At 36.8% G+C, this 12,204-nt stretch overlaps 1 protein-coding gene across 1 annotated transcript in view; it reads right to left on the bottom strand.

The window, feature by feature from the left end:
* The window catches only part of SNX8 (sorting nexin 8), a 53,663-nt gene that overhangs the window by 17,019 nt on the left and 24,440 nt on the right, over positions 1 to 12,204 (bottom strand). Inside the window, exons 3-4 of the mRNA XM_044678868.1 lie at positions 6,606 to 6,796; positions 2,516 to 2,633 (exon numbers count right to left, since the gene is read on the bottom strand). Of these exons, the coding sequence (XP_044534803.1) occupies positions 2,516 to 2,633; positions 6,606 to 6,796 (309 nt within the window). The remainder of the gene's footprint in view (positions 1 to 2,515; positions 2,634 to 6,605; positions 6,797 to 12,204) is intronic.

The following is a 12,204-nucleotide window of genomic DNA, read 5'->3' as shown; positions in this document are numbered from 1 at the left end:
GTGGTATTTATATTACAAATTCTACCTAACTCCCATAACTTTGATTTGGTAAATCAAATCAAAGATCTTTATTAAACTCTCAGAAATCATTACATGCTTTCTCTTCTACACTGCACATGGCATTCGTTGGATTCCTCAGAATTATGTGCACAACTCATCACAGAGCACTAAATTAAGAAAATAGAAAAGTGATACACCATTGAAATGTTACTCTTTATAACATTTATCTGATCAGAAACTGATGGTATATGGCAAGACAATATCTAAAATTTAAAGCTTAAAAAGAAATTTCACAATATTTAAAATTAAAGAAATTTACCTTTGAAACATTTTGAACTATTACAGTATCTGAGAGAAATGATCAGATTGATTCTGTATCATTTTTTAATTGATCCCGTTTACAGTTAATTGATTTTGTCCTGTAACTACCTAAGTCGTGGTTGCCTATCTCTAAACTTAGTGCAGAAACTCAGCTAGCCTATGAGTTAAGTCTAGAAATCCGTTTCTGCTAAGCACTGCTCTACTCTTGCCTCAAGGAAATCTGTTATTCTTGGAGGTGTAAAAGTGAAATTTGGGAAATGCCATCTTTAAGTATATATATGTATTTTCTATGGACACAGGGAAATTATCAAACTACATTTCCCGTGGTCCAACAGGTTTCCGGTTCCGGTTCTTTGGGCGTGGGGACACCTACGTCTCCATGCAGAGAAGAGTTTATAATCTCCTGGATTAGGGGGGAGTGGCTCTTGGCCAGCAGACTGAGGAAGAGGTAATAATGACTGGAGCGGCAATTTTGAGTGCTTACAAGCGCGTGGTCTAATAACTTTATCTATCAGCATGGCTTTAATTAAAATACTAATTTATATATTTATCTCAGCCTTTATCATTTTTTATCGTAATAGAGGTGCAAATAGACCCAGGGAGTCTGGTCTAGTATCTTTAAACCACCAAGCTGTCTTTCAAGCATGTCTGAAGTATCTAAAGAAGTATGGTCAGGTACACTCATACAATTAACATTTCTTAGTCAAAGGAGGGAAAGAGGGGATTATTACTAGCCCCTTATTCCCAATTTTCAACCAATCATGTCAATTTGTCATTCATGATGTACAGCTCTTTTAACGAGTCATAATTTGCTCTCTAAGAGTTCTGTTCTTTGTTCTGTGCTCCCCAAAACTAAAAGCCCCCCTCATTCAGGGTCTTAGCTTTTCAGAGAAAACTGCCATCTTATTTATTGGTAAATTCATTCTTTACTAATAAACTGATCATGCTTAGAATGGTGTGCCTCAATTTACCTTATTTTAGCTGTTAACCAACTATATCATCACTATTAAAGTATGAAAAAACTAATATCACTATTTTACCTCATTGCTTTTCAGTTCTAATCTAGAAAGATCGGCTTCTTTTAGAATCTGGAGGAGTGGGAAATGATGTGATGCAAATAAATTATATTAGTTTTTTTAGCAAGATTAAGCCAGAATCTATCTGAGAAAGAAATGATTCCTATTGTCTCCTATCTTACTTGCACAGATGACATTACAGTGAAAAAATTCCAAAATAAGAAGCATATGTCAAATGAGAAGTAGCTCAGATAATGTCTCTGTGACTTTTTAAGTGAGTATAATGCACAAACTTTCACACAAAGAGTATGAGAGAAAAAAAAAAGAGTAGAGTGAGGCACTAGTGAGGTATGTAAAAGAGGTTTCAATGTCATTTTTAAACTTTTAAGATACTAAAAGTTTTCTATAGTTCTCCCACTGAGGAAGAGAACTGGATTTTTTCAAGCAACTCCTTCTCAGACTCAGATCACTTTACAAAGCAGTGTCTCAAAACCAAGACCCTGTGGGTAAATATAACTGATTACCATTCATTTAGTCAAAGATTCTAGGACATCTGAGACACTGCAGGGACAAGATTGGAATTGCTATGATTTGGACTGCTCATCAAGTCAGATATGCAAATAGAACACGTACTCATGTGTGGCTACAGATATCAAATGAAAGGTGCATTCCCTGGCAGTGGCCTCTGTAACATTACTATAACTTAATGAAACAAGCAGGTGTGACTCTAGTTGTTCAACTATAACATTGCTCCACCACTAAACAATGTTCTGCTAGAGAACTCCCATCTTTCTCTTTACCACTTCCAAAATCTAGGTTGACTAGGATGTCAACAAAATGGCAGGCCAAGAAAATACCTTAAGCAAGGAAGCTAGGTAGCACAATGGATTGAGCACCAAGTCTGGAGTTAGAAGGGCCTGGGTTCTAATCTGGACCCAGACACTTTCCAGCTATGTGACCCTGGGCAAGTCACTTAACCCTGACAGAAGCCCTTGCCATTCTTCTGTCTAAGAATTGATACTAAGATAAAAGGGAGGGAAGAAAGGGGTGGAGGGGAGAGGAAGGCAGGGAGGGAGAACATGAATACTACTATTTGAATTAGAATAAGTAAATAAACTTCAAGATACTGATGATGTTTTCTTTTCTGCCATTCCGTTTGCCAGAAATCCCAGTTTTACCTCCCAGCATTCTCTTGGGTGGAAGTGCTGGCACCATTCGATAAGGGAACTTCTGTAGCAGTATCTCATGGAAGACCACAAAGTCATTGTACCGTCTGTACACGGAGGACTTGAAGCGCTAAAAAAAAAGAGATTTTGATGCTCAAATTGGACATTAATAACTATGAGAGCCCATTATTTATCCTTTCCTTCTTCCTGTTCCAATAGTAACTAAAAAATAAGTATAATATCACCAATTTTGAACAATCTCTCCTTACTCTAAGGAGAAGTGATTTCTTCCAATCAGGTTAATGTTACTATCAAGTTTTTCTGTCATAATCCTTTTATTCTATATAAATTATTATTAGTATTCAGATACTATAGAGTAACAATAAAAAGGCTAGAGAGGATATGCCAAGAGGTCTTGGACTCTATTTATAGGACTTTTAGAAAGTACATAAGTTTCCTACCCTTAAAAGGGAAAAGCAACAGGTAAATGCAACTATAGTTAAATTTCATCTACCATATTTCACAGTGAAGATATTTAAAAACGATATATTCCTCACTCTCAGTAGAAAGCATTTCATTTTGGGCAAAACTCACAACACAATTCTTTGATCAATACTAGGACAAACACGGATTTCTTTTTTTTTTTTTTTAACAGATTCAGATTGCTATTTTTTGTTCTTTCTTCATCTACACTTCCCCTCATGCTCCTTCCCAGAAGAGTATCCCTTATAACAGAATTTTTTTAAAAAGAGGAAGAGGGGAGAAAAAGTCATCAAAACCAATCAACCCTAAAACCAAATCTGACACAATATGCAGTGTTCTACATCTGAGGGCCCCTTACCTCCCTCTGCAAAGGCACAAGGAAGATGTCTTCCTAAACTCTTCGACAAATCCAAATTAGTTCTTTATAATTTTGCATTCTTTAGTTTCAATTGTTTTGTGGTTGCTCTTCTCACCAATTACATTTTTATAGTCATTGTGTCAAGTACCACTTTTAGCCCTTTGATAGAAACAAATATCTAAGACCTCTTCAGGGCCTTCTTTTTTAATTTTATTCTCTTTCCCTAAGTAATCTCAACCACTTCCATGGGTTTATTTATATACCTATAACTCCCAAATATATAAATATGTGTGTGTATATATAAAGACATATATTTGTGTGTACACACTTATTTATTTAGAGACAGATTAAAAATTTGGTCATTAAAGATTTGGAACTGAATATAAGGAGAAATATCAGGCTAGGGATTCATCCCTATACCTTCAAAATGAGGTATGAAATATTTACTTAAGTGTGTATTTATATTTCTATCTCAAAATCCAGTTCCAACTGGATTTGGATCCAAATCCAATGTTTCCAACTGCCTGCTAGACTTCTCCTCCTAGATATAATGCCAGAAGATCAAAATCAATGTGTCCAAAAATCATCTCCCTGGTTCCTAAACAAATGTCCCCATTCTGTTAAGGGTCTCTCATCACCTTCTTAAAAATCCAAGTTCAAAAGTAATATTCAACTCTTCACTTTCCCCTAATATGTCTCTTCCCTCTCCCTCACACACCCATATCCAATAAGATTCAATTCTAACTCAATAACATTTCTCATATCTACTTCTCTCCACTACTACCAATACCCTGGTTCTGGTCCTCATCATCTTTTAATTGTACTTTTATTGCCCAAAATAATTTGTCTAAGTGAATGTCTTTTTTTTTTTAAACCCTTACCATATATCTTAAAATCAACACTAAGCATCAGTTCCAAGGCAGAAGAGCAGTTAGGGCTAGGCAATTAGGGTTAAGTGACTTACCAAGGATCACTCAGCTAGGAAGTATCTAAGGTCATATTTGAACCTGGGACTTCCCATCTCTAGGCTTGGCTCTCTATCCACTGAGCCATCTAGCTGTCCCATGAGAATTTCTTCTTCATTGCCTTGAATCAACAGGGGTCCTATGTAGAAATATTGTAACTATGATTTGTATTATCCCTAACTGGCTTCCTGAGCTAGCTCATAGAACCTCCTTTGTTTCTCATCTACCTCCTTGGAGTCCCTTGAACACAAATGGGACAATACTCTATTATTCCAAATGTTTTTACATTTTATTGATAGGCTCATCCCAAAGATAAAAAAATAAAATCCACTATTACAATTTACTATTAACTAAACCAAAATGTTAAAGTAATCAAAGATCAATCAATAAACATTTTATTAAGTACCTAATACATGCCAAGCACTTTACCAAGTGTTGGAGATACAAATACAAAAATGAAACATCTTCCCTCAAAGACCTTATAGTCTCCTGGTGGAGAAAGTATGTACACATAAGCAGTGATTTGAGCAGCAACAACAACTAGGGAGAATCAGAAAAGGTTCATTCTTAAATCAATAAAGCAATAGATAAGTATTTATCAAGTGCTTATTATGTGTCAGACACAGCTCTAGGCAAAGAGCTTACCTCAAAAAGCTCACATTCTAGTTGTGTGATCCTGGGTAAGTCATTTAACCCTGACTATTCTTCTATCTTAGAACTGATACCAAGACAGAAGAGAAGGATTTTAGATGACAGAGAGAGAGAGAGAGAGAGAGAGAGAGAGAGAGAGAGAGAGAGAGAGAGAGAGAGAGAGAGAGGAAAAGAAATTCTTAGGGAGGGAATGCTAGCAGTCAAATAGGGCTTGAAAGGTATCATGTAAGAGGTCCCATTGGAGCTGAACTTTGAAAAAAACAGATTCTAGGAGAAGAGGTAAGGAAGGAGTACATACTTGCATGAAGAGATAAGTCTGGGCAAAAGCACCTAAATGAAAAATGAAGTGTTCCTTTCAAAGAAGAGTAGGCAAAACAGTTTGACTAGACAATACAAAAATGGGAATAACATATAATAAAGCTGTAAAAGTAGGTTGGGGCCAATCTATGAGGGGCTTTAAATGTCAGAGAGGAGTTTGTATTTAATTCTAGAGACAATAGGAAATTGCTAGAATTTAACAAGCAGGCAAGTGACATAGTCAGAACCATAATTTAGGAATGGAACTTTCACATCTATATGGAGAGAACCAGATTAGAGCAGGGAGTTACTCGAGTTATTTAAGGCAGGGAGGCCAATTAGAAGGTTCTCTGAGAAGTCCAGGACAGGGGTGACAAGGTCCTGAACTAAGATGGTGACCATGCAAGTAGAGAGAAAAGGATGTATTCAAGAGTTGTGAAAGTAGACTTATCACACATGTGAGGTGAAGGAAAAGTGAGAAGTTGAGGATGACTCTCAGGTTTTAAACCTGGGTGACTTGAAGGAAGTTAACACATGAACAGAGCCTTAAAAGAAGACTGGGCCTTCAAAGAAGCAGAGGTGAGGAGGAAGAATATTTCAAATATGAAGAAGAACCTATGGTATGAAAACACAAGGAGCCCAAGAAATGGAACATCATGAGTACAGCTTGATAACAATTATTTTGAAGAGTTCTATACATACCTTCTAAAGAATCATGAAAGCATGAAAAAGGTTTTATTCTGATCTTTCTCCCCTAAGAACTTCATTTAAAACCAAAAGAGGGGGCAGTTAGGTAGCTCAGTGTATTGAAAGCCAGGCCCAGAGGCAGGAGGTTCGGGGTTCAACTTTGACCTCAGAAACTTCCCAGTTGTGTGACCCTGGGCAAATCACTTAACTCCCATCTCCTAGACCTTATCACTCTTCTGCCTTGGACCCAAAACACACTATTGATTCTAAAACAGATGGTAAAGTGTTTTGTTTTGTTTTTTTAATAAATAAAGCCAAAAGAAACCATCTAGCCCCATAGTTTAGACTTCAGTAGTTTTCTAATATTTCAAAATCATTGACAAAATAAGCTTACCTAATTCACAAGTTTATGCTTGAAATATGGTCATAATAAAGATTATAAAAGGACATTTTTGGTCAACTAGTCAGGGATGCTGTAGGGCAGGATTAAGTGAGCAACAAAAATATTGAAAAGCCTGCTCCACAGCTTTATTTAATATGTTGCCTCCTTGGTTTCTTCTTCTTACTTCTTCTTATTTCAATTTAATACACAGCAAATCACATGATTTTTCTGTTCTCCTTTCCCATCTCACTCTTTCCTTCTCATATAGGAATTCATTACCTGGCTCGAAACTTCATACTCCACATGTTTCAGGAAGAGGCCCTTCTTCTCAGGAATAAGCTCCACCTGCACGGAGTCCTTGGCCAGCAACTCCTGGAGGGTGTGAGAGAGCAATAACGGGTTCCCTTGAGGCATCTGCATTCGAAATGAGTCTGGCTCCCTCTGCTCGATTACCTGAGGCTTTGGCAAATCTAGAAAAGAAACAATGAACACATTAAAAACAGCTAAGGATCTTTTTGTTTATGGGGAGAAAAAAGTCATCATCTAGGACAGTTCTCTGAAAGGAGGAGTCAGAGGGTTACCAGGGGAAATATAGGCAATTAAAAAAAACAAAAGTTATCAATAAAAACTTATTTTTAAAAAATAGTTTAGGAAGTAGCAACCTCTGATCTGTTTCCTCTTCCCTTCACTATATGCTTTCTCAGCATCTGGACTCTGGCCAATCAATGTAACCAATCCACTCCTTGCACATATTACACATACTCATTCATTCTAGACTTATAGGCTCAGCTGAAATGCCTTTCTGCACATTCCAAGCACCAGTCAGTTGCGCTCTCCACTTGCTTGTGAATCAGCAGATGTGTATACTTCCTTTTTGAAAATCACCCAAGAAAATGATTCCTTCATAGAATGAAAGCTAATATTGTCAAGGGGGGAGGGGTGTCAATGTTAGTATGGAAGAAATTGTTATTTAAAGTATTCCCTAATTATTTCCCCAAAATTCCACCATCAAGAGCTCTCAAAATGAAGGAAAAAACAATCAAACTCAAACAATTTTCAGTCATCTCCCAGAGTTGGAAGAGGCCTCTGAGACTCTCTAATCCAACCCATTCTTGAAAAAGAATCTAAGCTATAAAATCCCCAACAAGAGGCCATCCAGCTTTGCTTGAAGACCTCTATGGGGGAAGGGGTGAGAAAAACAAAACAAAACATTTAACTCACTACCTCCCAAGACACTCCATTTTATTTGTAGAGAGCTCTTTTATGAGGTTTTTCCTTACTGTGAACTTTAATTTCTGCCCATTGCCTCCTAGTTCTACCCCCTCTGGCTAAATGGAACAATCTAAGCTGCCTTTCCTATGATAGCACTTATCCAGTCCTCATATAGCTTAATCTCAAGACCTTTAACATCCCTCCCCTTTTGTCAAAAAACAGATTTACTTGCCCCCAAAGAGGAACTCTTATCCATTGAAAAATAGCCAATCAAATTATAATATATAGATGCAATAGAATATTAATATATTATAAGAAATTATGAAAAGGGAAATTTCAGAAAATCTCAGGAAGAATTATAAGAACTAATGCAGATGGAAGGAAGTGGAACCTGAAGAACAATTTAAAGAATAACAACATTGCAAAGACAAATAACCAATGATGAGTTATCCACCTCCTGAAAGGGAAGTAATGGACTCTATGCAGAATGACATACATTTTCAATCACAGCAAATGCTGGAATTTGTTTTGTTTGAATGTACAAAAATGTGTTAATGGGAGGTTTTTCTTTTCTTCTCCAATTAGGGAAGATGGGAGAAAGAGGAAGGGTAGGGGATAAGGTTGTCCAAAAAGGGGTAGCTCAGGCTAGACAGTTAGAGCGAGGCCTAGATACAGGAGATTCTAGTTTCAAACCTATTCTCAGACACTTCCTAGCTATGTGACCCTAGGCAAGTCATTTAACCCCTACTGCCTAGCCCTTACCACTCTTAACAATACATAGTATTGGTTCCAAGGTAGAAGGTGAGGGTTTAAAAAAAAAAAGGCAGGGGCGATGAAGGGGATAACTGAAGCATTTTTTTAACATGCACAAACAAGAAAAAAAGGAAGGACAGAAAGAGTCAGACAAGTAGGACACCTTTGAAAATATCATTTTTGAATTTATTCTATATTAACAATATAGGATAATGATTTGTATTTATCATTTTCAGTATATAACAAAAGAAAAAAGTTGTACACAACAGACCTACACAGATACATATGCAATCCTCTTTGTTCTCCTATGTATAGAAAATGCTTGTTTTACTTGGTGTTTGTTTAGTTCAGAATTTTTTTTAAATGGTCACCTAAAACCCAATGCAAGGAGGCAGCTGGGTAGCTCAGTGGATTGAGAGTCAGGCCTAGAGACAGGAGGTCCTAGGTTCAAATACGGCCTCAGACACTTCCTAGCTGTGTGACCCTGGGCAAGTCACTTGACCCCCATTGTCCACCCTTACCACTCTTCCACCTATAAGTCAATACACAGAAGTTAAGGGTTAAAAAATAAAACAAACTCAATGCAATACTCCAGATGTGGGCTAAACAAGGCAAAGTACAGCAGAGCTATCACCATGGGCTCCTTAGTTCTGAAAACTGTTTCTGTTCTTACTAAACCCTGGAATTATATGAGTTTATTTGACTTCTATACTACACTGGGAGCTCATACAGAGTTTTCAGCCCCTTGAAGTCTCCAGATATTATTTATAAATAAATATCACTTAGCTATAACTACCCCTTCTTATACTTGTGAAATTGATTTTTTTTTATCTAACCGCAAAGCTTTACATTTATCCCTATTACAGTCCATCCTCTGAAGTTAAGTCCAATGCTCTAATTAGCTGATATCTTTCCAATTCCTGAATTTGTTATCCCACATTAGCAATCTTCTAAGCTTTGATGTAAACTAAAAATTATTTAAGTCATTTGAAAAAATTAAACATCACAAAGTCAGTTAAAGATCCCTAGGACCTTCCACTGGAGATCCTTCCAAGCTGACATCATACCATTTATGACTACCCTTTAGGCCCAGGGATTCAACAAGTTCTGAATCAACTTATGTGGACTATTGTCTAGCTCACATTACTCCATATTTTCCACAAGAACGACAAAGAAGAACGATAACTACAACAATTTCTCTAATCTGCTGGCATAGCAATCCTACCAAAAAAGGAAGTATATTTAGCTTAGAATGGACTCTTCTTAAAGTTATGCTGGCTTTTTACAACATATCCTTATTTGGAAAGTCATTTACCATCCTTTCAATTAACATGTGCTAGAATTTTATCAGGAATCAAAGTCAAGCTTGCTATAATTTGCAGACTCCATTCTCTTCCCTTTTAAAGTGATTAGTTTGCCCTTTTCTAATCCTGCTCTTTCTGCAATCTCCATGATCTTTTTAAAGATGGTGATAGTGACTCAGCATTCACAACTGTCAGTTCTCAGTCCCCTCATCTATGATTTATCCGATCTAGGTGACCTGAACTGATCAAGGACAGCATGGTGCTCTATTACTACCTCCTTTTAGAACATATCAATTTCTTAGTGGCCATTTTTGTTCTATTTCTTCCAGTGTGTACATTATTCTCTTTGGCCAAGAAAACAGAAGCAAAATGAGATGAACAGCTCTGTCTTTTTTCTGTCATTTACTCACCAAGAGCAGTGATATTATATCTTCTTTGATTTAGGATCATCTAATCTGCTGATCTAATGTTCTAATCTGCTGATCTCTTTCTGAATCCTGATTTTGTCATTCAATGTGAGCAATCTCTCTTAGCTTTAATGTCAACTGCAATTTTTAAAAGCATATCATCTAGTTTCTTTGCCCAAGTCATTGGAAAAAGATCCTCTTCCCCAATATAACTTCAAAAAATAAAATAAAACTCTGTTCTTGTTTTTTGCCAGCTGTCACTCAGCTCTCCAATGACGATGGGTATCATTCCTTAAAAAAGGCTGAGGCAGAAAGAGCTGGAAGTACCTTCATGAACTGATGCAGAGTGAAATAAGCAGAACCAGGAAAACACTGTACACAGTAACAACAATACTGTGGAATGATCAACTGTGACAGACTTAGCTACTCTCAGTAATACAATGATCCAGGATACTCCTGAAGGACTTATGACAAAGAATGCTGTCCACCTCCAGAGAAAGAACTGTTGAAGTCAGAATGCAGATGAAAGCATACAATTTTTCACTTGTTTATTTGGGTTTAGGTTTTATATATTCACTTACAAAAAAGAACAATATGGAAATATGTTTTGCATAATAATGCATGTATAACCCAGATTGAATAGGCTGACAGCACCAGGAAGGGGAAGACAAGGGAGGGAGGGAGGGAGATAATTTCATTCATATAATTTAGGAAAACATGTAGAAATTTGTTATTACATGTAATTGGTTAAAAGAAAAAGAGTTTGAAGGAAAACATTAAAAAAAGAAAAAAAGAATAGAGCACAACTGGGGAACTCAGTGAATTGAGAGCCAGGCCTAGAGATGGGAAGTCCTAGGTTCAAATCTGGCCTAAGACACTTCCCAGGTGTGTGACTCTGGGCAAGTCACTTAACCCCCATTGCCTAGCCCTTACCACTCTTCTGCCCTAGAACCAATACACAGTATTGATTCTAAGATGGAAGATATGGATTTTAAAAAAAGAATAATTTGTATTTATCCATTTTGCGTCTTAGAAAGTCAATGAAGTATTTCTAACTCCTTGAAAGTATCTAATATGTTTATGGAAATGTGCTTTCTGTGATAATACATGCCCCTGCCAGCACCAGAAAGGGACAGGAGGGAGGGATATAAGTGTGATCATATAACTTAAGAAAGCTTATGTGGAAATTTGTTATTACATATAAAAAATAAAAAAAAAATACTTTTTTTAAAAACTAAAAGAAAATGGGAGCCAGGCCTAGAGACGGGAGGTCCTAGGTTCAAATCTGGCCTCAGACACTTCCTAGCTGTGTGACCCTGGGCAAGTCACTTGACCCCCATTGCCTACCCTTACCATTCTTCTGTCTTGGAGCCAATACACAGTACTGACTCCAAGATGGAAGGTAAGGGTTAAAAAAAAAAAAAAACTAAAAGAAAAAAGAAAGCATTTAACATGTTACTGTTCATCAATAATATTAATCAATGAGGATTAATGAGAAGAATCAACCAGGTAGTATCCCTATAGGAATCTTCAATTCTTCAAATTCTTTCTGGCAATCTGGACAGATGCCTAGAATTTGAGGAAAGTAACAGTCCTATCTACCAATGACTTCAATCTAAGATATAATCTTTTAAATAGATGGAACTATTGTGAATATCTGCTATTTATAGAAAAAAAATCCATGTAATTAGGCAAAAATCTACAAAATAATTTTTTTAGTATATCAGTCTAAGAACTAAAAATCAAAAACAATGTAATTTTGTTGCTATTCAGTTAATTTTGCAATTGTTTTTATTTTTTATTTAAACTCTTACCTTCTACCCTAATACTAGATATTAGTTCCAAGGCAGAAGAGTGGTAAAGGCTAAGCAATGGGGGTTAAGTGACTTGCCCAGGGTCACACAGCTAGGAAGCGTCTGAGGCCAGACTGAACCCAGGACCTCCCATCTCTAGGCCTGGCTCTCAATCCACCTACCCAGTTGCCCCCGGCAATTGTCTTTATAATAAGAGAGACCCCTCTTCCAGATTCTCCATCCAGCCACAGTTACAGGTGGACTACGAATAACAATAAAAGACAATGCAGGGAAGTACAAAGGAAAAGAGCAGTAGAGAAGATATGAAGAAGCATTAGTCCTTTAAGATTTGATAAAGTCATTGACTTAGGCTTATATTTGAAAGCAGACGTTTTCTGGATCCAAGGTC

The sequence above is a fragment of the Gracilinanus agilis genome, chromosome 1 (genome assembly GCF_016433145.1).
Source record: "Gracilinanus agilis isolate LMUSP501 chromosome 1, AgileGrace, whole genome shotgun sequence".
Classification (NCBI taxonomy): domain Eukaryota; kingdom Metazoa; phylum Chordata; class Mammalia; order Didelphimorphia; family Didelphidae; genus Gracilinanus; species Gracilinanus agilis.
Note: the sequence above shows the minus strand (reverse complement) of the source record. Positions and strands in the feature narration are given on the sequence as shown.